The sequence below is a fragment of the Trametes versicolor genome (genome assembly GCF_000271585.1).
Source record: "Trametes versicolor FP-101664 SS1 unplaced genomic scaffold TRAVEscaffold_4, whole genome shotgun sequence".
NCBI classification, from domain to species: Eukaryota; Fungi; Basidiomycota; class Agaricomycetes; order Polyporales; family Polyporaceae; genus Trametes; species Trametes versicolor.
The window spans coordinates 3,090,492-3,115,084 of NW_007360324.1; the positions used below are offsets into that span (position 1 = coordinate 3,090,492).

General features: G+C 57.7%; 9 protein-coding genes across 9 annotated transcripts; 6 read left to right on the top strand and 3 right to left on the bottom strand.

Annotated features, from left to right (window-relative positions):
• Positions 1–30: 30 nt before the first annotated feature.
• TRAVEDRAFT_46269 (hydrophobin-251) lies at positions 31–480 on the bottom strand (the record flags this gene model as incomplete). Its single annotated transcript, XM_008038205.1, has 3 exons — positions 31–72; positions 125–286; positions 343–480. 3 exons carry the CDS (start codon positions 478–480, stop codon positions 31–33), a joined length of 342 nt encoding a protein of 113 aa, XP_008036396.1.
• Positions 481–1,963: 1,483 nt separating this feature from the next.
• Positions 1,964–2,731, top strand: TRAVEDRAFT_71225 (fungal hydrophobin). The gene is made up of 3 exons (XM_008038918.1): positions 1,964–2,142; positions 2,210–2,371; positions 2,429–2,731. Exons 1-3 carry the CDS (start codon positions 2,005–2,007, stop codon positions 2,468–2,470), a joined length of 342 nt encoding a protein of 113 aa, XP_008037109.1. The 5' UTR covers positions 1,964–2,004; the 3' UTR covers positions 2,471–2,731.
• A 952-nt stretch (positions 2,732–3,683) lies between these two features.
• TRAVEDRAFT_19537 (kinase-like protein) lies at positions 3,684–6,008 on the top strand (the record flags this gene model as incomplete). The annotated part of the gene is made up of 6 exons (XM_008037852.1): positions 3,684–4,012; positions 4,073–4,886; positions 4,947–5,045; positions 5,102–5,581; positions 5,636–5,741; positions 5,803–6,008. 6 exons carry the CDS (start codon positions 3,684–3,686, stop codon positions 6,006–6,008), a joined length of 2,034 nt encoding a protein of 677 aa, XP_008036043.1.
• Positions 6,009–6,930: 922 nt separating this feature from the next.
• TRAVEDRAFT_46272 (uncharacterized protein) lies at positions 6,931–7,725 on the top strand (the record flags this gene model as incomplete). The annotated part of the gene is made up of 1 exon (XM_008038206.1): positions 6,931–7,725. The coding sequence occupies one exon, from the start codon at positions 6,931–6,933 to the stop codon at positions 7,723–7,725; it is 795 nt and encodes a 264-aa protein (XP_008036397.1).
• A 1,870-nt stretch (positions 7,726–9,595) lies between these two features.
• TRAVEDRAFT_77867 (kinase-like protein) lies at positions 9,596–9,823 on the top strand (the record flags this gene model as incomplete). Its single annotated transcript, XM_008038919.1, has 1 exon — positions 9,596–9,823. A coding segment is annotated over one exon (228 nt), but the record flags the coding sequence as incomplete, so codon positions are not given.
• A 988-nt stretch (positions 9,824–10,811) lies between these two features.
• TRAVEDRAFT_46274 (cytochrome P450) lies at positions 10,812–13,070 on the bottom strand (the record flags this gene model as incomplete). The annotated part of the gene is made up of 12 exons (XM_008038207.1): positions 10,812–10,960; positions 11,015–11,043; positions 11,099–11,131; positions 11,184–11,417; positions 11,492–11,716; positions 11,770–11,836; positions 11,899–12,149; positions 12,214–12,389; positions 12,442–12,583; positions 12,646–12,737; positions 12,788–12,885; positions 12,938–13,070. The coding sequence occupies 12 exons, from the start codon at positions 13,068–13,070 to the stop codon at positions 10,812–10,814; spliced, it is 1,629 nt and encodes a 542-aa protein (XP_008036398.1).
• A 2,661-nt stretch (positions 13,071–15,731) lies between these two features.
• On the top strand, positions 15,732–18,232 carry TRAVEDRAFT_166188 (family S53 protease). Its single transcript, XM_008038920.1, has 8 exons — positions 15,732–16,262; positions 16,316–16,581; positions 16,638–16,857; positions 16,919–17,029; positions 17,085–17,284; positions 17,338–17,475; positions 17,537–17,984; positions 18,040–18,232. The coding sequence occupies exons 1-8, from the start codon at positions 16,005–16,007 to the stop codon at positions 18,094–18,096; spliced, it is 1,698 nt and encodes a 565-aa protein (XP_008037111.1). The 5' UTR covers positions 15,732–16,004; the 3' UTR covers positions 18,097–18,232.
• Positions 18,233–18,861: 629 nt separating this feature from the next.
• TRAVEDRAFT_118998 (uncharacterized protein) lies at positions 18,862–20,531 on the top strand (the record flags this gene model as incomplete). Its single annotated transcript, XM_008038921.1, has 3 exons — positions 18,862–19,106; positions 19,168–19,393; positions 19,455–20,531. The coding sequence occupies 3 exons, from the start codon at positions 18,862–18,864 to the stop codon at positions 20,529–20,531; spliced, it is 1,548 nt and encodes a 515-aa protein (XP_008037112.1).
• A 412-nt stretch (positions 20,532–20,943) lies between these two features.
• Positions 20,944–21,786, bottom strand: TRAVEDRAFT_78456 (uncharacterized protein; the record flags this gene model as incomplete). Its single annotated transcript, XM_008038922.2, has 1 exon — positions 20,944–21,786. A coding segment is annotated over one exon (843 nt), but the record flags the coding sequence as incomplete, so codon positions are not given.
• Between the last annotated feature and the right edge of the window lie 2,807 nt (positions 21,787–24,593).

The window sequence follows — 24,593 nt, forward strand, 5'->3', positions numbered from 1 at the left end:
CAACTTCCACGCCATCAATGGAGCCCGCGCTCAGAGGCTCACGGGGACGCAGCCGATGGAAATGAGACCACCCTGAGTACGCAGTTAATACATGAAGATTAGGTGGTAGACAGACTACACGTACGTGGCTGTTGTCCTCGCAGCAGACAGTGCTGGAAGAGCACGAGCTGCCGGAGCCGACACCGATGACGGTGATCGGGGAGCAGGTAAGGCCGACGAGAACGTCAACGTCCTGGACGACAACACCGAGGAGGCCCAGGATCTTGGCAGCCGACGGGGAGTCCGCCTATTCTCGTGTCGTTAGTCCACTACCCGCTCGCCAAGTCAAGCAGACACGCTTACCTTGGCGGTGCTCTCGCAGCACTGGATGGCGCCGGTGCTGCAAGATGCAGGAGGGGCGTTACGAGCCTCGAGGGGAGTGGCGGCCGCAAGAAGGGGGAGAGCAGAAATGGCGAGAGCGACGGCGCGAGAGAACATCATCTTGCTTGAGAGAGCTGAGTACTGGAGAGTGTAGGGCGGTTGGATTGTTCGACCTGAGGGCTGTAGCGTATTGTCGACGCCCTTTTATACCTGGTTCGAGGACTGAAACCCCTGCGGTGAGTCGATTCTATGTCATTTTTCGTCCAATCGACGTCGACTGCATCTGCAAGGCCTCCCATGTCGCGAACTCCGTCATTCGAGCCTATCTCTCCCCCAAACGTCACAGGGGTACCAGACTAAATGCACCGCTCACCATACGGGGCTACGAGACGCGTCGACCACGCAGCACACCGCCGTCGACGCGCTGCAAACCCGCACATCGACCGGACGGTGCGCGCCATGCGTCTATCGCATCTGCTTCGCCCAAGGTACACGAACTTCGCTGCTGGCAGATGCTCCACACTCACGGCAGGTATTCATTCGCTGTGCGTATCTGCAGCCTATGAGCGGGAGCGGCGGTCCACACGAGGTCTCCCCCGGTGCCGGTGCTCCATGGCCAGCAGACTCGGATCTGGGGTGTGCGCCTTCTATCGTTCTTGACAGCTGCGCGAACGATCGCGCATGCGGTAAGCTCGGATCCGCGGCGGAAAAGAGGTGGGCGTAGCTACTGGCAGATTGGTGCGTCATGAGAAACATGGGCGTGGAGGTTAATCTTGGCTTGTCAAGTGAGGTGGGACGGCGTCTAGCGGTTTCGACATCTCATCTCCGGGGATGGGCGGCTGATTCTTGGGAGCCGAAGCGAGCGTCCCTTCCGGCGGTGGAGATCCTCGGAGCCTGTCCAGTCTGTAGCTTAAACAGCAGCTTGGCTCTTCGATGACTGGATAAGGAAGGTGTGTAGGATGGCGTACCGTACACCAAGGATGCACTCGTCTGCGGGTGCGCTTGCGAATCCCACTAAACCCTCCGTGATCCCGCGGCCGTCGAAACGAGGTGGACGCGCACCAGCGCCCCGGGCGTTGACAGACGTCGTCAACACAGTTCCTCCCGCACAATCAGCGGGGGGCGTCCAATCGAGCCTCGTGTTTCAGTTCATTAATTATACGCCTACGATCCTCTCAATGTCCGCCCGCGGCGATGAGGTCACGCGTGTTCTGTGCTTCCAGACGTGGATAGACTCGACGACCTGGAAACGTCCGCGACGTGAGACTCCGCCGCCGCCGGGTCCCGGGATCGCGCGTGGAACTCGCTGTTGTTCGTCCAGAAGGTCGGGCGGGCGATACGAGGGGCTGAGCAGGCCGCTATGGGATATGTTGTACTCGCCCCTGTGACGTTTGGGGAGGTCGCACACCGGCGGGCATCCGCTGTATTCGTGTCTGAGTCTGTGCAGAGCGAACGACAGATGTGAGATGCCATCCATCTCTGACGAACAAGACCAGAGGCCGTACCTTCTGCGTCATACTTCGAGAAAATTTATCGTATGCTGTGGGTCGCCTATAAAAGACACTGGAAGGCAAGTTGACTTCTCAGGTCGAACAAGCCCACTCGTCCACCAGCACCCTTCGAGCCAGTCAGCCAGTCAGCACCATGTTCTCTCGCGCCATCGCTCTCACCTTCGCGGCTCTGCCCCTCCTTGCGGTCGCCACTCCCCTTGAGGCCCGCAATGATGCCCCTGCGTCCTCCTGCAGCACCGGTGCACTCCAGTGCTGCGAGTCGACCACCACGGTGAGGCTTCACTCGAATCATACACCGACAACAATGGGCAGAGCTGACAACCGTAATCGATATATAGGCGGGCTCCAAGTCGGCCGCCGCGATCCTGGGCCTCCTCGGCGTCGTCGTCCAGGACGTCACCGCTATCGTCGGCCTGAGCTGCTCCCCGATCACCGTCGTCGGCGTCGGCGCGGGTAGCTCGTGCAGCGCCGACACCGTCTGCTGCGAGGACAACAGCTTCGTACGTTCTCTTCTTCATTTCGCGATTGATTGATGATTGAGGCGATTTCATGCACAGGGCGGTCTCATCTCCATCGGCTGTCTTCCCGTTAGCCTTTGAGCAGACGACGTCAGACAGGAGGGGTCTCGAGAGGTGGGAGACAAGCGTACCCCTTTGATTGCCGGGGCTTGAATGTTTGTATACAGCTATGTGTCTCGAGGATGGATTTGTAGGAGGTGATTAGTATCGAAGTTGACCGTGACTTGACCGGCGAATTGCGATGGTACAATTATGCATCTCTTCGGCGTAAATGGCGTTTCCATCGGCCTCTACCTCATAGAATTCGCACCTGCAGCCGTATAAGCCTCAGGGGAATATGTCCAGACCGAAAATTTACTAATAACGGGGGCAAAGATCACGGCGTAAAGAAAGAGCGCTTCAGTGATGGAAGCGCTCGCGATTTGAACATTCGAACATTTTAGCGCTGGCTGTCTCGACTCTTGCTCCGAATCTCGATCGTTGCTGGCAGTGGTCCATGTCTGCATCCTATTGCGCAAGATGCTCCATACATGATTAGCTCCGGTGAGTAGGGTCGTTCATATAGTGTTATGCAATGCTGTAGAAAAATAGGGGTATCATGGTACGCAAGGTCCGCAAACCGAGGTGACGGGGCCCAAATCCTCGACAACTCTATTTGCTCGATCCTGTGCACTAGGGTGGCCATAGCCAGCCAGGTCAATACCTCTCAACAGGCAGTTTCGCGTCGTTGATTCTTGTTGATAAGACTCCAAAGACGAGCGAATAGGAAAGACAATGGATTACATGAACACCCTCAGGCTCAAGCAGACCATCTGTCAGACGCCCGTCTTGCTCGTGCTCTCTCCGCTCCATGATTTTAAAGCGGCAGAGACTCTGCTCGACGTATACAATTTCGAGTATCTCAAGAGCTATGGCCAGCGTGGGTGAGGGTAGAGCTTAAGTGACACAGCGTCGGACGTCGGTACAGGTGCCCACACCGGGTGGCACCTCCGCATGCCCCGGCGGGAATCGTGCTTTGACCGCCCTCGGGCCTCCGCACGTACCTGACGCGTTCACCTAGATTTCGTACGCGTTGCCCTACCCTGGGTATGCCGCTTGGTACATCTCCTCGTGGTGGCGGCTGTGCTCGATGCGCGGCGGCCACACGTGGCCCCCCGACGCATTGCTCTCGCAGGTCAAAGCGGCAGCGCGCCACTCGCCGCTTGGACTGTGGCCTAGGAGGATATATATCCGAGCATAATGTCCCCCATCCTTCACCAACGCACTCCCCGTTCATCTCTCGCAACGGTGTGCGATGTCTATCTTCCGCCAAGTTTTCTCCTGCCTCCTGGGAGGCTCGCCGGCCTCGTCGCCGGCCTCCACCCCCAAACCATCTCTCATCCCCGGCTTCGGCGCCTTCAAGGCCAACCACATCGCTCCCACTCTGTCTCCCATCGCCGGTACTCTCTCTTCACCGCGGGTATCCTCACACGTCGGCTCTCCGGACACTCGCGATGACGCACCGGAGTTCGTAGACCGGCAACTCGGACTTGGCGTTCTCATTGCAAAGGCCATCGGTCTGCGTGTGCAACTCGGCCTGGTATCGCGTTGCCTCAAGTTTCCTTCTGAGGCGTCCTCCAATGGGTGCGTTCATCTCTTTACTGCCATACCACACCGCATACTTATGAATATCTTTCCAAGTAGCTCGGACAACATTCGCGGCTCTCGGTCTCCTTCTCCGTTGGTGCTCGACGCGCCTGTGACCCCGGAGAAGTACGAATCACGTCGCAACCTCCCTCCTACCTTCGCCCGCTCGACACCGCCTACGGTCTACTGGAACCCTGCCCCTCCTACGCCTCCCGGTGACGAAAAGTCTTTCGGCAATGTTCCCGTCGCTCGCCGCCGGGTTCCGCATCGTAGCAAGGCCAGAAAGGAAATCAAGAACCTGACGGCCAGGTACATCCGGGCCTTGGCTCCGACCTTTGGAATGCCGCTGCCCTACGTCGAACCACTTCCCGCTCTTCCGGTCAACGGTCCTGGCAGTCAGGCTATTCTCGACACGGCGCCTTTCCGTATCTCTAGCGCCGACACCGAGCCCGCTTGGTCCCCGCGGCAGAGCGCGGCCGCGGCACCCGCCCCGGACGTGCCTCAGGATGTGATGGAGTGCGAAGACACGCAGGTACAACCCGACGACGACTTTGAGCTTGAGGACTTCGAAGACTTCGAGGACTACAAGCCTTCCGCGCCCAGTGTGCCCCAACACCCGGACGGCACCAAGTATCACATCCTCGGCAAACTCGGGGAGGGTTCATTCGGGCGCGTCATGTTGGCAGGCACCAACACCGGAGAACTCGTCGCGCTCAAGGTCATCTACAAGCCCATGGCTTGCGAGCATCTGGACGCGGAGGACCTGTACAACGAGCGTGACCTGCTCGCACTGGCCGCGGAACAGGGCGCACAGTTCGTGGTGCACCTCAAGGCTGCTTGGGAAGAGGGGGACAACGTGTATTACGCCATGGTACGTCTGCGTGTATTACAGTCTTCTCTCGCGACGTGGTGTTAACGACATCCTGTTTAGCCCCTCTGCACCGGAGACCTGCGGTCGCGCATGCTGGACGCCGTCGATGCTCGCAAGGCGATCCCGGAACGCGAGGTCAAGCTTCTCTGCGCGGAAATGGTGCGTTCCTCTTGCCGGTGTTTGTTCTCAGATGCACTAATCGACGCCCACAACAGATTCTAGCACTCGAGGAACTCGAACGCCTACGGATCGTACACGGGGACATCAAGCCGGAAAACGTCCTCATCACCAGTACCGGCCGCGCCGTCCTCACCGACCTCGGACTCTCGCAGCGCCAGCCCGCACCACAGCCGGGCTTCCGCGACGGGCCGTTCTCGGAGTGGCGCGCGCCGAAGATGTGCGGCACCCCAGGATACTTCGCACCGGAGGTACTGCGCATGCACGCCGGAAAGCGCGGGCCCTTCACGAGCAAGGCGGACGTCTTCAGCCTTGCAGTCGTCCTCATCGAGCTCCTGTCCGGAAACCCCGAGCTTATATGGGACACACTTCCGCGCGCTAGCAAGGTCGGCATCGCGGTTCAGCACTGGCCGGAGGACGATCACTTCACGCGCCAGGCGATGCGGATGTTGCGGGACGGGCTACACGGTGTGCTGGATGGGATTGCGGATCTGGACGCACGGGACATGCTCTCACAGGTACGTGCTCATGTCTGTTCGCGACGCTGGACGATGAGCTGACACGCGCTGTAGATGCTAGAGGCGCGTCCTGAGGATAGGCCGGCCCCGGCGGAGCTCCTGCGGCACCCGTACTTCCGGGGCCTGAACATCGACGACGTGCGTGCTGGGCGTGTACCTCGTAAGTCAGCGTTCCTCTGTTGTTTGCGATGCATGTGCTCACGATGCGACTTTGCGTTCAGACGACTACCAGCCACAGTTCTTCGGCAACCTGAACAAGATTGAACAGGATGTCAGCTTCCTGACTTGGCAACACCTGCGCTCAAAAGAGCATGCACCCCCGCCTAGTGCGCCGATTGGGCCACTGACGGGGTTCACCTGGCCGCCTGCCGCACCCAAAATGGCGACCTGGGATCTGCCGAGTCCAGAGGAGATCGAGAATTGGTGATGGTCGTGTGTCGACCCATAGACAAACAACAGAAGTTGTTATATTATTGTATAAGTTAATGTGTAGTCTTCCTGCCGTTGTATTTCGCCTTCTGTAGGGTGTATAGTTTGTAGTTCATTTAAAAGGAGAACTACTGGTTGATTTGTTTTTCCAACAACGTATGGATGCGAAATCGATCAGAAAGATGGCTGCTCTCATGGTACGTTAGAGATCGAGTCGACCCACCCAACGTAGATGATCATTTACCTGAGCGTTTACGATGTCAGCGCTTCGAGTACCGTTCAAGCATCTCTTCCTCCTCCTACCGTCGCGATCTCCCCATCTGCCTTCTTCGGCTGCCTGATACAAGCAGTATCTTTTGGCACGGTATACAGGCGGGGCACACGGCGACGAGGTGACGACACCAGCCTGCCTATACGCGAAGAAATATGATCAATCCGTGGATTCCATGCATTATGGGCGGCTCTGCGGGGTCGTAACTATATGACTGTCGTTGCAGATTGCCCTCCCTGGCAATCGTCGATGGATGCCCTGCATGGCAAGCCAGCCAGCTCTGACAATTGCAACATGCCTACCCATCTGCGTTCTAGCCATAGAAGCAGGCTGTTGCTAGGTAAGTTTTGGTGGCCTTTTATTCCTTGTCGCGCACGACTCCCAGCATCCCGCGCGCGCCGTTGTCGTTCTTCTTTTTCGCATTCCAGCGACTCCTTTTGTTCACGCAGCCTACATCCTGAGGTATGCGTTATAGTGGGATACTGCAGGCGGATTGCAATCGAGCGCCGCGAGTATCACATCATGATGCCCTTGTACAAGTCGACGAATCGACGATGGTGCGGGCGTCACTTATAGCAGAGCGCTCGCTATCCAAGTTGTCGCCGTCCCTTGTGCTCGCCATCTCCACCTTCTCCCTTACCTCTTCTCCATGTCTCCCGAAGAAGTCACCCTGGCTCGACTGCCTCATGTTCTGACTCTCATGTTCTCTCGATATTTGCAGAAAGCGCGCGCGCGCTGCCTTGCCGTCGCGTCAAGGATCGCCTGCCACGAGCCAGCTGCCGCACGCAAGAGCAAGTTACGCCACAGTCCTCTTTGCCGACCCGCCCCCGAAGATGCCGTCGACTGGTGCTCCACGAGGCTTTGGTTAGACCTAGACGGTGATCTCCCGTACTCTCTAGAGCCCACACGGGCGCCACTTCCGCTCGGCGCGACCGTAGCCACCGTCCTGGGTTTAGCCATTCACCGCCACCTGTCCCCCAAACCCTTCCGCCGCCTCCCCCTTCCTCTGATCCCACAAGTTCTCATTGCAAGTCATCCGTCTTTTCCGACCGCAGTTGCCTCAAATTCCGCCATGACATCCCAACACGTTCTTGTGGCGAAGTCGTTCGAAGCCAACACGCACCTTGCTCCACTCGCGCCTTCTTCCCGGAGACCACGTCGGCGCGCGGCGGAATCCACCACCCCCGCTATCCAACTGCCACGGTTACACACGGACACTGCTCCATCCCCAAGCGCGCCGCCTCGCGAGACCACAGACGCGTCACCTTCAAGGATGGAGATCAGTTGGCATGATAAACGGAACCAATCCCTACCTCGGAAGGACGCCCAGTTCTTTCCAAACATCGGTAACACGCTCTCAGAGAGGCAACCGGTCATGCCCGGGACTCTGCAGCTGTCGCCTATGCAAGACCTCATCGAGAGGCGACTGCGTAGCCACGGGTAAGCGTTCGAGTTGTTAGCCACGCACCAGACATTGACGCCAGTTATAGCGCTTCACCACGGCTACCTTCCGGCTGCAGTCTCCCTCTTTTTCCGTCACCGCCGCCTTCGCTTCCGCTGGTAGTTGCTCTCGACATGCAAGTTACACGGAATGATGAATTTGCGGCCGGAGCCCCTTCCTACTCACCCCACCCTCGTCGTGGTATACACCAGGACCAACGATCCGGGCTTGAACTAGTGGCTGCGACTTCTCAGCCGTGTTACGAATATCAACCCTCTAATTACGGTCTTCCGTCAGGCCTGTTGTCATTTGACACGTCCACTCACCTCTTCGCCCAGAGTTCGAAGGCGCGTCCAATTTCCAATCAACATGCTCTCTCTAGCGATGATCGTGCTGGGATGCTTCCAGACATGTCTGCTCGGTTCCCTGGACATCTTATGCACGTTGACGGGAATATGCACACATATTCTCCGTATCCCGTTTACCTATCTCCGGGGGCTGGGCTGTCTGCAAGTCCGGTTTCTTGGTCTCCCGAAGTGGACACTCGCGGAATACCCGATGCCAGATGGCCCGCGCCCGACATGGTTTTTCAACAGACGCCGTCACCACATAAACATCATTATCCTCCGACCAGCGTGTGGCAAGATACCAGCAACCTTCTCGGTCTTCATCTCGGGCCGGCCGTTCCTCCCGAGCGAGACAATGGGTGGGACGCAGTATATCGTACCCCTTCGCCCATATATCTCCCGTCTCCATATCTCTCGCCGCCGCCTAGTTTTCCAGCACCTATACCGCCTCCGCCTGGTCTTGCAGTATCTTTCCCGCCTCCGCCTGGCCTTCCGGTGCCTCGCGGAGCCACTGCTCTGCCACGCCCGCCATGCATGCCGGTACCCCCTCGGCTAGGACTCTATCACTCGCGCGAACATGGATATGCACCTTGGACCATCCGTCAAATCGAGCCACGTGGGCATTGCCACCCTCAACTTGGAAATTCCCGCGACGAACCGCTTGGCCCACCTCCAGGGCTGGATTCCCCACAGTGGAATGCCGATAACGCCCTTCGAAGATCATTCCTTCCAGCTCGCACATCGCCGCCCCCAGCAATCAGGGCCCAGTTCGACCTGCGCAGCGACGATGACGAGGTGGTCGTTCCGAACCGCAACGGGCAACAAACGCGGCAGCCAGGAGCAATAGGTGGCGATCGCAGGCCCCTCGCCGAACCCGTACAGCACACGTTCGAGCTGCCTGTGGTTCCCACCTCCGTCGAGGCAGGCAATTGCTCGGTCTGGCCTGGGAGAGAGAAGCACCCATGGCAGGTTGACTCTCTTGCTTACAGCGGACCTAACAAGACACAGCCAATCCTATCGCACAACGGCTATACTTTCAACATCATTGCCAGTGTCGCACGCGGAAGCGTAGGGCACGTCGTCGCCGCACAACGCACCGGCAGCTGGGAATTATACGCTGTGAAGATATCGCACAAGTGGCGTGCACAGAAAGTGCATTGGCAGAAGCGATCCATGACAATCGAGGAGAAGAACGCGATGGCGCACATTGCCAACGCGAAGCTGCCCTATTTGGCACCGCTTTTGATGTCTTGGGAAGATCAGTACAGTGTATACTTTTTTATGGTGCGTAGCGTTGTGCACTTGTCTAGATCGAAACATTACCTAACACGTCCATACACTGTGCAGCCCTTCTACTCGATGAACTTGGATGAACGATTGTACCTAGAGTCCGACCCGATCTCCAAGCATGACAAACTACTGTATTCTGCTGAACTTGTACGTCTCATACCTTCATCCAGAAGCATATTTTCCTGATGCAGTGACCATCGCAGATTGCTGGGCTGGGGAACCTCTGCCAGCTGAATATTGTACATCGGGACATCAAGCCGTCGAATATTCTCATCGACGCCCAAGGGCGCGCCGTCATCTCCGACTTTGGTCTTTGTGCGGCCCTCCCCCCAGGATTGTACGACACATGGCGGGGACACGACTTTGTCGGAACACCTGAGTACATGGCACCCGAGATCCGCGATGGGGGTACCATGCCCGATTACGGGGCAAGCGTCGATGTTTACAGCCTCGGCGTCGTATTGCAGAAACTCTTCGCGGCCGGGGAACGGTCGTCCTCGCCAGATCCACGTGATGCTCATCTCGCGATGCATCGGCTCGCATTGCCAACGGATCAAGAGCTACCGAAAGGCAACGGACCGGATTCAGGCAACCTACTAGCTGCCCTACTCCCATTGGTATGTTTTCATCGCAAGTACCGAGAGAAGAGCCAATTCAAACGCTGAGCTATTTATCATCATCCCCAGATGCTTCAGGTAGATCCGAGAGAGCGCATTCCAGTGGTCGAACTGCACCGTTATCTCCCGCAAGACGTCTACGCAGACGTCTTTGCAGAGCAACAGACACGTGAGTCGGGCCCCTCCGTTCCCTAATTCATCTGACAACGCTGACACACCGTCGGTTCGCAGATGACTGGACCCCTGGTCCCTGGCGCGCGTCCGAGGAACCCGTCAGCCGCTGCGTAGAGTTCCTATCGTTTCAGGAGGATCCAGTTCACCACAATGTGCAAGACGAGGAGTGGATCAGCGCTGCGCTGCGCTTCCGGCATGAAGAGGCCAGCGCGAAGCCTACGGATCTCGAGTATCGTGCCCCTGGTGCGTTCGAGGACTAGGGCTCCTCGCCTTCCAGTCCTGGATCTCCGTCGAGGTTCAAACAACGTCTGTCCCGCTGCTGCATATTGGTTATCTATTTCTCGGTGAATTGTGCGTGAGAACGTTGTAGTCTGCTTTGCTGTATCATAACTGGATGTAGAATCAGTGCTCACGGTCGATCGGGGCTCTTCCAGTACAACAACTTATCTGTGCCTTGTCACTCTTATCGTGTGACGGTCTCTGCGCAATGCGACAGTGTATCCTCGCTGTCTACCTGATTTATTCCGTTTGATAGTTGCATGCATATGGCGGTGTTATTAACGGGATTTGTACTGTTACCAAAAGAGTGGGCTCGTGGCGACGACGCAAGGAACGTGTGAGATCTAAAAGCTAAACAACGGTACCAGGCCTAGCCTCAAGTCTACGCGATCTTGGTCACCTTCAGGAACATCTCGGGATGAGTGTTTACATCGCCTGTCGTCGGGTATACCACGATAGAGGAGTTCCAAGTGATCGGCTTGTCGGACATCTCGAACTTGAATTCCGAAAGCAGTACCGAAAGGACGATCTCTAAAGAGTTTCTGTGAGCAGAGGGATTTTTCCAGAGGATCACAGAAAACGCACTCATCTCGACCTGGGACAACTTGAAACCACTGGAAAGCGCGACATCAACTACCGTCATTCGCATTGCGAAAGAAGAGAACTTACATGCACGATCTACCACCGCCGGAGAATGTCATCCTAAAGAACGATTGAGGTTAGCGCAGCTCGACGCGTCTCAGGTATGACGCACAGGTTCGAGTACACGCCCGGCACACGCGCCTCGTCGAGGGCCTTGGGCAGCTCGCCCAGCCAGCGCTCGGGCTTGAATTTGTACGCATCGTCGCCCCAGACAGCCTTGTTCGTGTTGCACCCCCATAGGTGCCCCAAGATCATGGTGTCTTTGGGCACCGGCACCTCGGTCATGAGCGAGCCGTCGCGAGCCCGGACCGGCTCGAACAGAGGAATCGTCGTATCATTCCTCGCTCTAGTAAACATAAGACACGATGGTTATCGGATCAGCGACGGAGTATACAACGTGAATGCGGAAACGAGGCTTACGTGCGAACTATGAACTCCGCAGGTGGGTAGAGGCGCATTGTCTCGCGGCACACGGCCTCCAGGTACGAGAGCTTGACGATGTCGTCGTACGCGAGGTTGTCGTCGGCGCGCGCCTCGATTATCTCTGCGCGGAGCCGTTCCTGGACATCGGGCTTCTGGGATAAAATATGCAGGATACGGGAGAGAGCGTTGGCGGTCGTGTCCATTCCACCGAGGAGCATGGTGCTATAGCACAAGTAAGGTCCAAGAAGATCAACTAAGCTCGGGGAAGTACCCACGACATCTGCGCGACAAGTTCTGCATCAGTGTGCCTCTCTGCCTCTGACGTAGTCATGTTGGCCTTCACTGCAAGACATTCTTTAAGTGCCCGATCGTCTGACACGGCCCACCGTCTGGAGGGCACTTACGCAGGAGGCTCATGATGTCTTTCCCCGCACCGATCTGCTTTGCTAGTGCTTCGTCGCCCTGAAGCAGTGCAGTCTTCCTGTCATTGATGAGCTCGAACGAGCGCTGTGTCATGGCATCTGAAATCTCCAACATGCGCCTGATGTCATGGCCAGGCATCAGACGGAGCATCTTGTTAATGAGCCAGTCCGGAAAGACGTAGGACAGCTTAGGAACGAAGACCGTCAGGAGCGGAAGGCGTGCCAGGACAGGACTGCGTAGCGTCGGTGAAGTTGACGTTAGCATCGATATCGACAAACGAACGCAAATTGACGCACAAGAACATCTTGAGTGCTTCGCCGTATGAATCGATCGAGTCCTCAGTGAAGTCGTCGAAGGAGTGCCCGAGGCCTGCCTGTCCGAGCATCTCCAGTGTGGCGCGTGCCATCCACCCGTTGATGTCGATAACGCTACCATCCTTGGTGCTGACGCGGGTCTCGAGCACCTCCTGAAGCTGAACGGGGACGCATTAGCGATAGACATCCCGGCCCAGCAGATGGGTGAACCTTATGGGTGACACCATAGATGATGTGCGTCATGTTGCGAAGGTGTCCGACGGAGAACACGGGAGTGACCAGCTTGCGCTGCTTCCTGTGTTGGTGACCGTCTGTCGCCATCAGCCCCGGGCCAATGAGCACCTGGGTGTCCCTGGTTGATGAACATACAGTGAGTTCTGTATCGATAGGAGACGACGTTGGATGGAAACTCACGTCGCGGGCTCCACCTTCTTGGGAAAGTGCTCTGCGTCCTTGATAAGAACGCTATGCAGCGCCTTGGGATCAGCGATGTGAAGGACGCGCAGCTACATAAGGGCTCGTATCAGAGGGTATGGCGATACGAAACAAAACTCACCCCAAGGAGTCCCTGAAGCTTCGTAACAGGCCCATATGCATCGACAATAAACTCCCACTCCCTCCAGCTTTGTCGGTGGCTGATATCGGGCAAATTTCCTGACGTTTGCGAATAAGTAGGCAGATCCCTCAAGTAGCGAGAAGTACTTACCGAATAGGAAGGAAGTCGGCGGAGGCCCGGGGAGATTGTCCAACGGGGACTTGGTCAGATACCTCTTGAATATCAGCCACAGAGAGAACGCAGAGGCTGCGAGCGCGATGGGCACGTAGAGTGGCGCATCCATGTCTTGGGCAGACGCACCGAAGAGGAGCAGCGGGCGTTCTGAGCGGAGAGCTTGTCAGTTACCGCAACGTTATATAGTACGCAACGCGCCAAGTAGAAGGGTCTTTAAAATCTATCCAATCGTGTACTCGGTCTGTAAGCATACCGGTTATATCATTGATGGAAGGTGGTGACATTGCCGGAATTTGACCGTGAGCACAGGTCCTCGCAGTCTGCATGACCAGACTGGCAGATCATTCCGCAACCTGTGGCAGTGGTCAAGTAACGTCTATGACAGTGTAGTGCCCCGGAGGCAGTCATCTCTAAGTGAAACCGTGTGAGAATACGATGTTTCAATTGAGTACTAACCGATACTACGATGAACAGATTACGCACAGCGTTATCACGAAGCTGAGCATTCTTCGCAATGACGGCCGATGCGGTCGGATGACTGCGGAAGAAGCTTGTAGATTCCGAGGCCGACGGTCTCGTACAGGTTGCACCGTGTCATGGCTGTGTGTAGGAGCAGTAGCCGTGGCCCTTCCAAGTCGGCGCTGCTTGAGATGCCGCTGCGTGTCTCAAGAGACGAATGTCTCCTACTCGGGTTACGCCGCGGTGTGCTTGCATGCTCAGCGTTGAGCATACCATGCGGATTATGAGCAGCAGAATGACGTAACGCCTTCCCTACATTCAAGTTGGATGAGTGAGGCGGGAGAGGCGTATCTGGGCCTAATTTGTCGCTGTGAAACCACTTGAACGTCAATGACTGGCAATGCGCGCGAGAGGAAAATCGGGCTTCGGTATGTGTACGCATGTCCCTGCCGAACTATGTCCGTCCCATAGGGACCCTATGATGCGTACACGGCTTTGTTTGCCATGCAAGCTCGAGTAGTCGTGGTCTCGCATGGCGATACCAGTGTCGTACACCGACAGAGGTCCAATATCCTACTACAACGAGATGCACATGTAATTAGTCAGTGCTCCTTTAGGCGTATGGTTGAAACATACGGTCTACCAGCGTTGTTAGGACGTATGTAGTAGCGAGCTGAGGCTGCGACCCGGCGACAAACAATGTCGAACCAAACCAGGACGACGCATGGTCGCCGGCGTCGTCGTGGGAGTTCGTTCTCGGCATCGGTGTCGTCGTCGACGTTCGAACCCATCGACATGGCTGGCGCAGACTTAGTCGTACCCAGTGCTCGCAGATGCGTTAACCACAACCTGGCAGCTGTGGCAGCCTCAGAGTCAAGAGCGCTACGGCCTGTCCTGGGAGGACCTCTGGCACCCTGATCAACTTCGTCTTTTGCCGGGAAGACGCCTGAAGACGCCCAACATACATGCCGGCTGCTGAGGCTCTTCCCCAAGTTCCTCTCCCTCACTCACACTCACTCTTCGCGCATGCGCATACGTCGGGATCTCTTTACGTGTGAAATCTCAGCATTCTCAGATGATTCTCTCTGGTACTCTCGGCGTATTCTCTAACATTCACAGCCGTCGTGCAGAATGACGAACTAGGCCCACACTCGGATCCAAATGACAACCGTCGACGTACTGCATGAGTCTGGCAGACTGCAGTGGACATCCGGAACAGTATGTCTAGCTCGCACATTCGCATCTTTATCAGCTTATTTCTCAGGCCCAGTGACCCACATGGACGCTAGGGCGGGACGCACTCTGTGCCAAAATACATCGATCAGGGCGCATTTGGCATGAGGGCGCGGGAGTGAAGCGGACGGTCTATGCGTGGCTCGCTTGCGACGGACGACAAGGTCAGGCCCGAAGAGAAGTCTAGTGTCGTCGAGCGTGATCGCGCCCGTCATGCGGCATGCGGGAACTCCCCAACGTCAACGAGGCCAACCCCCACACTCACATGCCTGCCAATACACTCCTCAATGGCAGGAGTCAGCATCAACGACCCACATGGACGCCAGGAAATCGGAGCGGCATCGTACACCGTCATGCGAGAACTAACCCACGTCCACCGGGAGCTTGCTAGTCTCGACAATGACGAATAGTGGCGATATTTCAATTTACCGTTGACAGTTTCCAGTATGCGTCGCGAGGGGACACCTCAGAGCAACAAGTGTAGGTAAGTAGCACAGCGCGTTTTTACATTTCGCAGTACTGATCAACTCGTTGTCGAAGCATACACAAAGGATCAGACATAGCGCACAGAGCACGCGTTATCTAAGGCTTAGCCGCGATGGTGGGTGTGAAGTCGTGGCTCAACTGCTGCATACTGGGCATGGCGCACTTGTAGGCTTAATTGGAATGCTTATGCAAGTATGTCGTACGAATAGGGGTCATCCTGTACCGTTGTCACCGCGCTGCGCTCCCACGACTGCAGCTGACTTTGAAGTACCACCCGCGGATCTTCGACCGAGCCTTTGCGACAGACCGGCGGAACATCGACGCAGCTTCTTTTTGGCCCCTTTAGTTCTTCCTGCCCCGAGTTGTTGCCGTCCATATGGACTTGCGATGCAGTCCGCTTCTCGCACACAAGGTGAGCCCGCTACTTATCAAACAAGCGCGAGCTAAAATTAGACTGCAGCCATCGCAATGGCGTCGAGCCGGCGGGCAGCATGGATCTCACCCATCGCAGGCCGACGCCGTGCACATGGCGATCAATAACGATCAAGAACTTCCAGTCCCGTCCGGGCGCTTTCTTTCCCCAGATTCCCCACGGCTTCGAAAGGCGACCGTCGAGAGGTTCTCCGACCGCAGGACTGTCAGCGCCATAGCCTCTATGGATCGCGCTGGCACGCCGCGACCGATAGCACCATGTGCTCTGGCGTCGGTCCTCTGAACATGCCTTCGTGTGCATCGTGCTCTCGCCTCGTGATCCCAGCGAGGACTATCTGCGCTAGCGCTGCGTAAAGCGTATAAAGCCAGACATGAAGCGCAGGCTGAACAGCAAGGGACCACTCCTCTTCCTCAGCATCGCCTCTCGAACACGATGGTCGCCACCAGCTTGCTCGTTGCCTCCCTGTTCACGCTTGTCCTCGGCACCCCGACGGCTCGCAACCTCAAGCTGCATGAGTCTCGCGAGGAGATCCCCGCCGGCTTCTCGCTGAGCGGCGCCGCCTCGCCCGACACGACGCTGAAGCTCCGCCTCGCGCTCGTTCAGAGCAACTTCGCCGAGCTTGAGGACAGGCTCTACGACGTCAGCACCCCGTCGAGCGCGAACTACGGCCAGCACCTCTCCAAGGAGGAGGTATGCCTTGTCTCCCGTGTCGCTTTGCGCAGTCCACTCACGACCGTGTGCAGGTTGAGCAACTCGTCGCTCCCAGTGCCGCGTCTGTCGCCGCTGTCAACGCCTGGCTCACCGAGAACGGTCTCACTGCGCAGACCATCTCGCCCGCCGGCGACTGGTTGGCGTTCGAGGTGCCCGTCAGCCAGGCCAACGAGCTCTTCGACGCCGACTTCTCCGTGTTCACCCACGACGAGTCCGGTCTCCAGGCTGTCCGGACTCTCGCGTACTCCATCCCCGCTGAGCTGCAGGGTCACCTGGACCTCGTCCACCCCACGATCACGTCAGTTTCGCTGTTCCAGTCCGATTATAGCGGGTCCTGACCACTTGCTCCAATAGGTTCCCGAACCCTAGCTCGCACCTTCCCGTCGTGCGCTCGCCCGTGAAGCCCATCCAGAACCTCACCTCGCGTGCCGTCCCGGCTTCGTGCGCTAGCACCATCACCCCTGCGTGCCTGCAGGCGCTCTACGGCATCCCCACCACCAAGGCCACCCAGTCCTCGAACAAGCTCGCCGTCAGCGGCTTCATCGACCAGTTCGCCAACTCCGCCGACTTGAAGGTGAGTATTCTAGCGCCCTAGAGACCATCTTCGGTGCTGACGATCATGATGAACCATCCAGACCTTCCTCGGCAAGTTCCGCACCGACATCTCGTCGTCGACGACCTTCACCCTCCAGACCCTCGACGGTGGATCCAACAGCCAGTCCAGCAGCCAGGCTGGTGTTGAGGCTGTAAGTGGCAGGCGATGCTGTTACATGGAGACTGAGTACTGACAGCTTGACGTAGAACTTGGACGTCCAGTACGCTATCGGCATCGCCACGGGCGTCCCTACCACCTTCATCTCCGTCGGTGACGACTTCCAGGACGGTGACCTCGAGGGCTTCCTCGACATCATCAACTTCCTCCTCAACGAAAGCGCGCCCCCGCAGGTGCTCACGACCAGCTACGGCCAGAACGAGAACACCATCTCCGCCAAGCTTGCCAAGTACGTGTGAGCGCGCTACTGGGAATACTGTACACTGACCTTCGTCTTTACAGCCAACTCTGCAACGCATACGCTCAGCTCGGCGCGCGTGGCACCTCCATCCTCTTCGCGTCCGGCGACGGTGGTGTTGCCGGCTCGCAGACCTCCAGCTGCACCAAGTTCCTGCCGACCTTCCCCTCGGGCTGCCCCTTGTACGTCATTACGTTCAACCCTCTCCGTTCGAAACGCTAACACAGTACCCGCTTATCGCAGCATGACCTCCGTCGGCGCGACGCAGGGCATCAACCCGGAGACCGCCGCCGACTTCTCCTCCGGCGGCTTCTCAAACGTCTTCGCCCGCCCCTCGTACCAGTCTACCGCCGTCAGCAGCTACCTGACCGCGCTCGGCAGCACCAACTCGGGCAAGTTCAACACCTCCGGCCGCGCGTTCCCCGACATCGCGACCCAGGGTGTCGACTTTGAGATCGTCGTTGGCGGCCGCACTGAGGGCGTCGACGGCACTAGCTGCGCCAGCCCGACGCTTGCCGCGATCATCTCACTCCTGAACGACCGCCTCATCGCGGCCGGCAAGAGCCCCCTTGGCTTCCTCAACCCCTTCCTGTACTCGGCGGCGGGCGCCGCGGCGCTCACCGACATCACGTCTGGCTCGAACCCCGGCTGCGGCACCAACGGCTTCCCCGCGAAGGCTGGCTGGGACCCGGTGCGTGCTCTCCCCGAGCGTGGCGCGCAACTTGTACTGACTGACCGCTTTGCAGGTCACCGGTCTTGGCACGCCCAACTTCGCCAAGCTCCTCACCGCCGTTGGCCTGTAAAAAAACCTGATATGAGTGCGATTTGTATGTGGAGAATGAATTGCGGCGGAAGCTGTGCGCAGTAGTGTACGGTATTTCAAGTTGTACCCTCGCCGGTAGTACATACGCTCCTGTAGCTTTACCAGCAATACTTTTTGGCTACACTCTGTCCAAGCCTGCGATAGTCCGCCACAAGATATAAGCTTCCCTAGAATGCCTTACACAAATCTGACAAGCGAAGTACAACATTCATATCCGAATACATTGTCAGACGTCGGTCGAAAGCAACGAAAAAGTGGCTCGCCGCATCCAGGCACATGCACGATATGGGTTGCACAGCCACCGCCAAGACATCGTACTGGAATGGCCGCTACCAACTTGCGGCCTACTCCGCTGCTGCTTCAAACCTTTGAGGACAGCATATGAGTGGATCAGCACAACTCATCCGCACGCAAATATGAGAAGAAGAGGTTAAGGATACGGAGGAAGACGAACTGCTGCAAACTTATCAGTCGGGATGGCGTCAGTGATCCGTTGCCCGGGAAAAGGTTGCGGCCACGCTAGCGATCAAAAGCGCCGTTTTGAGGTCCGAGGCTCCGGTGGGCCTCCGGCGAGGCACTGGGGCAGCGTACAGGAGCCTGAGGCTGTTCCGCTGCGCTTCTTGACTCCAACGTTAACGTTCGGAGACCGGCAAGGCTATAAGGGGCGGCCCACGCAAGAATCTCGTAAGCTATACCGCTCTCGCCCCACCATCCACCACAACCGACCCGTGACTTATCAGGAAACATGCCAGGCGGTCGCAAGAACCCTATACAGATGTCGAACATCGTCGGCGCGGTGCATAACGTGGTCAATCGCGCCAAGGTGGAGGCCAAGGATGCCGCGGCGGCCCTCGAGGCGCACCACGGGGATCGGCACTTTGTCGATCTCACGATACAGTTTATCGGCGCGTCGAACCTGCCCAAGATGGACGTCGTCGGGACGGCAGACCCCTATTTTATCGCCAAACTTGACGAGCGGCTCTCCTTTGTGTGAGTGTGTGGGTCCCCGATTCGGGGCCGAACGCGGCTGATGGAGAGCATCGGTGCGCAGATCTACGGTGAAGCCCAATACGCTGTCGCCTGTCTGGAATGAACTGTGGAAGATCAAGAACGTGCCGAATACCGCGACGCTTGTCGTCGAGGTTCTCGATAAAGACAACGGGACGATCACCGACGACCACATCGGCAAGTTCTCGACACCCGTTACCGATGGCGCGAAGGAGTTCACCATCGAGAGCCTTTCTCTGCGCCGCAATAGGGGCAACTTTTGGCTGAAGGTGAGGTTGTGTGGTATATATAGCACGATTCTCGATCTTACCATTATACCCATCCGCTCAGATCGAATCTACACCGTCTGCCGATGAGAAGGCGGAACGAAGACAGTACATCTTCGACGGCCCGATTCGCTACTCGCGCCATTTCTCTCCCACCATCGGTCGCTTGACGAACCTGAACGACGCCCGCCTGTACTCGACGTGGAAGATGTACATCAAGGGCGTGCGCATGTTCTTCGGCGACACCGTCCAGCCGTGGAACAGGAACTACAAGGCCGCGCAGACGATCTTCCAGGGCCCGACCTCCATCGCCCTACGCTCAACCATCCAGGCGGGCCACCGCATGCTGTACGCCCGGTCGACCACGAACGGGTTCGGGATTATCAACGGGCCCGACGATGTCTTCCGCCTCCTCTTCCACAGCAACCCCGGCGTGACCGAGGGCCTCCCGAACACGAGCGCGGGCACATGCCCTCCCCCAAGCCCCACGCCATACGCGCAGCGCGTGAAGCCCGCCGTGTACACGTACATTATCGCGGTCGAGGACGACTCCTTCCGGTTCTCGGAGACGGGTGCCGCGTTCTTCGTCGACTTCGCGTCCAAGCACGCGTTGCACGCGAACTGCGCGCAGGCCGTACGTTATTCGGGCGAGTTCCATCCGCGCCCCGAGGGTGGCTGGGAGAACTTCGCGGACGACACGCCGGACGACGCCGTCCGCTGGGAGCTCGTGATCGACAACAACAGCGGCACGTACAGCCCGGACCCGATGATGCTGCCCAACCTCAAGGAGCTGCTCCAGTACAACTTCCCTGGGTTCACCGTGCACGCGCTCGACCGCCAGGACCCGCGGCTTGCGCAGAGCCGGGAGGCGTGTCGGGCGTACGCCTTGGCGAAGCGCGGCGTGAAGCAGGAGGACCTGCAGCCACATGCGCGAGCGGGCGAGGAGACGTTGTCGCATACCGCGCAGACTCAAGGAGATGCACCTATGGAGGGCGGGCCTGGCGACGGCGCTGCGGCGGGAACAGTAGTGGGCGAGTCCGTCGAGTCTGAGTCGCTCGACCAGCCCGCGGTCGAACATCCTGTGGTGGACAAGCGGAGCAGCTCCTTCTCCGACGGACGAGACTATCTGAATTCGATCTGAAATGCTTGCTTAAACTTATTGACTTACGATGTATCGCGAATCCTGTACGCTGTATAACATACCCCGATCCCCTCGCCTTCGTCCGAGCCCTCTTCTGCCTCTGCACACGCGCAACTCCACGATCAAGGGAAATGACGGCGCCGCTAGCGGCGCCGGGGATAGAAGTCCAGTCGGCATTTACAGCGCGGAAAACATACGGATGGAATAGGTGAAAGCAAGGGTATGAGCGGAACGGATGACTATGACAACATGTAGTGCTACAGAACGTGCAGGCATGGGGGGTGTTAGTATAGTACACTGTTGCCTTCCAGCCTATTAAACAACACAATTAATGTACACCTACGGTTAGCAGAACACACACGCATCTAGGGGCCAGGACGACTGACCATTTTGCTCTCGACGAACAGGGCTGTCACTCCTCCATGTCACAATCCATGTCGACGCCCAGACCCTCGTCGTCGGTACCCAGAGCCAGAAGATCATCAGCGGAGACAGAGAACTGCAAAGACGACTTTCTCCGTAGGGAGGAGTCGGGTGGGGGTCGATTCTCGAGGGGGCGCGCGCGGTCGTGTCTGCGCAGGACCATGTGCGCGATGAGATGCGCGATGCTCCGCGTCCACGCCTTGCCGCCGCCAACGAGCGGGGGCATGCCCTCCATCGGCGAGATCGGCGTTTGCATCTTGAGGTCGAGCAGCGCACCGATCTCCTTGCTCCGCTGCTTCTGCAGTTTGCGTACACGCCGCGCCTCTGCGCGCATGTCCATCGCGACGTGCAGCTCGCGCTTGCGCGCGCGCTTCTCCGCCACATCGAGGTCCGTCGGCGAAACACCGCAGGATCCCTCGGCGGGCGGTAGCAGCGCGCTTGCGGCGACCGTGACGCGTTCGCTGAGCTCCGATTCGGCTCGGCGCGCCTCGCGCTCCTGCTGGAGCGCGTTCTTCCGGAGCGCCCGGAGCTGGAGAAACTCATCGTTGGGCAGATCGGTCGACGCGGGGTCGAGCTGGACTTCGATAAACTGCAGTTCGTCTTCTGTTGGAGAGGGCGAACGCGCGAGAGGGGGGTCGATGGAGAATGACTGAAGAAAGAGACCGAGTCCTTCTCGTTCGGGCGGGGGAGAGCCCCCGAGCAGGGACGGAGAAATGGTAGCCACCAAAGGAGCGTGCGACTCCGGCGAAGGTGGCTGCATATCTTCATCCTCGAGCTCGGGAAGAGCGGGGTGCGGCGAATGAGGGGATCCGGGGTCTTCCATGTCGAAGTCATCGAGCGAAAGCAGTGCACTATGGGGAGAGTGCGGGGCGGGGGTGGGGCATAGGTCTCCGTGCGGAGGTGTCGCATCGTAAAGGTCATTGAGAGGTCGTCGACGTGGAGACGACGGGGGCAGCGTCGCGCTGTCCTCGTCATCCGAAGGCATTACAGTGTCCGAGTACTCCGACTCGAGGTCCACATCGATATCGACCGGAGGAGGATGCAGAGGGAAGGGATTGAAAGGTTGAAGGAAAGAGGGGTGCTCCGACGCTACATCCGTAGTGTGGAAGCCGGATGGCTCACCATAACTCCCACCACCAAACCAATGGCGGTCTTCGTGTTGAAAGGGAATCTCGAGCGGAGAGATGGGCGAGTGTTGCTGCTGAAGATGGCTGTGGTGGTCGAACCCAAGCGAGGCACCGAAGTCCGGAAAATCCAGAGACAGCGCACCAGGTTTGGGGGAAGGAGGTAGCTCGTCGAAGACTGTGCTGCTAGGACTAGCAGTCCAGTTCATCTCGGAGTCGACTACCCACGTCAGCGGCGGTCCAGACGCGACAGCGAAAGGCACTGGGTCGAAGGGCGAACCAGATGATCCGCTACTTGACTCGCCACCAAAAGGCGGAAGTTCAGGCAACGACAAGTCCTCATGAAGGCTGATCGGCGACTGGGGGCTCCAAACAGGCATCGGCTCAATCATGACCTGATCGTCATGAGAGCCTTCGCATTGCCGTTCGCCCTCGCACCCCCCGGGTGTCCCAAACTCTTCGAACCCAGAGTCATCACGTACCGGAGGGAACGGTGGCGCGGGCGCGCCTCCGTCCTCTGAATTAACTCCGTACCGCCAGCATTCGATCCCGTGCCCTCCTCCCTGATTCCAACCATCGATGGGTAGCTCCTTGGGGCCTACGTAGTCCGTCGGCGGCGGTGAGAGCGGCGCGATATGTCGAGCGCCATCGTGTGACATGTTCTCATCGACGATCTCTTCGCGATCGGGCCTGCCAACGCGTGCTTCTGACGGCTCTACGGGGAGGTCTGGGAGTGGGACGGTCGACGCAAGTGCCGCGTCGGTGAGCGGGGGCGATGGGTAAACTTGGTGAATTGGTCGGGGATGGTCGCACGGTGGCGTTGACTTCGCACGAGCGTCGGGAGTGAACGCTGGATCTTGACAGTAGCTTGAGGAGATATAGGTGCCCGTTCCGGCCGCGAGGTCGTATGAGTGTGGTGGGGGGCGCCACAGTCGAAGAATAGGGTCGGTGGTAGGAGGTGGGGATTGGTCGGGATGGGCGTTGGGAAGACAAAACCGGTCTGAAGAGAATTCGGACGGTGTCCTGCACGTATTCATGATATTGGCGTCGAGTTGGGCCGTCGCTGTGAATGAGAAGGAAGATAATTAGCATGCTTTGTCACAACAGTCGCTGCATCGCAGTTGTCAACTGGCGTGAGCGGCTGGCAGCGGAGGCCATACGGCAAAAGAGGGCAAGGCAAAACTCGACTCACTGAGGTCGCATACGGCAGTTCAACAGTCCATGATAGAGCACGATGAGCGACGACGTTGGGAGCCAGCACACGGAGGAAGTTGTAGGAGCAAACGAGAGCTCGCCCACCGCTGCATGGCGCGCTCCGCATGTTCAGGCAGATGGGCGCTGCTCGACAGGGACCCCAGACACTGCAATTTTGTGGCATCACCGCGCGGCGCCATTTATCGTTCGGAGGCTGTTCGATATGGTATAACCCCGTAAAACGTAAGCAGACGCTGCCGTATCCACATAAAGTGTGCCGTAGTTAATATAAAGCATGTTTAGAGATAGCAGTTGGGCATCTGTACTACGATACAACTGGCAGACCCCGGAGGCACAAAAGTAGCAAAAGTACTTCGTACGATCCAGATCTGGCGGGAAATCGCTTTCCCACGGTCAGGGAGAGTTGCGTTGATGGCCTCGATTCTCTTGACCACAAACCACACTCTCGAGTCGGCTGCGATGTCTATACTTCCTTGGAAATTGCTAAAATGCTGACAAGGATAGTAGGGGCTAACGCGACACCCAGAGATTTGTAACTCCCAAAACCCAGCCTCTGCTCTCGGCGTCCTGAGGTGTGTCCTCTTTTCTTGATATCAAGATCAAGAGGCATGCCATGAGCATATAGCCAGCTTACGGCACATCTATTACTTACCCGCATCTACAAGGAAAGATTAAAGTAGAGCAGAGATCGAACCGACAAGGCTCACTTACTGTGCTGCTACTTTGCCGTTAGTCATCCCTAAGTCATTTCGCCTCAAGCGAGAATGCACTCTCTTTTACGGTCAGGAACCCATCAAGTTCATTGTATGCACTCACTTGCAGCAGGAATTCGAATTCTGCTCGCAATTCCTACCACCGGCGGTAGCGCATGCACCTGAAGAGTACGTGCGCGCGGTCCCGCAACACCACGCACCCCGGAGAATCCATAGGCTCGTGCTCGAAAAAGCGCTGCCGGAACGATCCCAGCTGCGCGGAATCAAGGACGGCGCGACAGCAGCGCGTTATGGTCGTTTGGAGTGTCCGTGCATTCGTCACCATGACGCTCCAGTGGTAAGTCCGCCGCATTCTTCGCGTCCTCGTCTACAAGCTCATTCCATTTCACTCCTTCGTGTGATGGCGTCATTGAAAGATCATGCGCCTCTACTCGTCCTTCGCCAACCATTCCCCTACACTGCGGCACGCAACCACCGACACCGATTATTGCCCCTGCACCTTTAGGGAAAGCTAGGTTCTCAGTGCCAAATCGTTGTCGGCTAACACATGTACGGTTTCACAGCCAGCCATCATCTTCGCGTCGTAG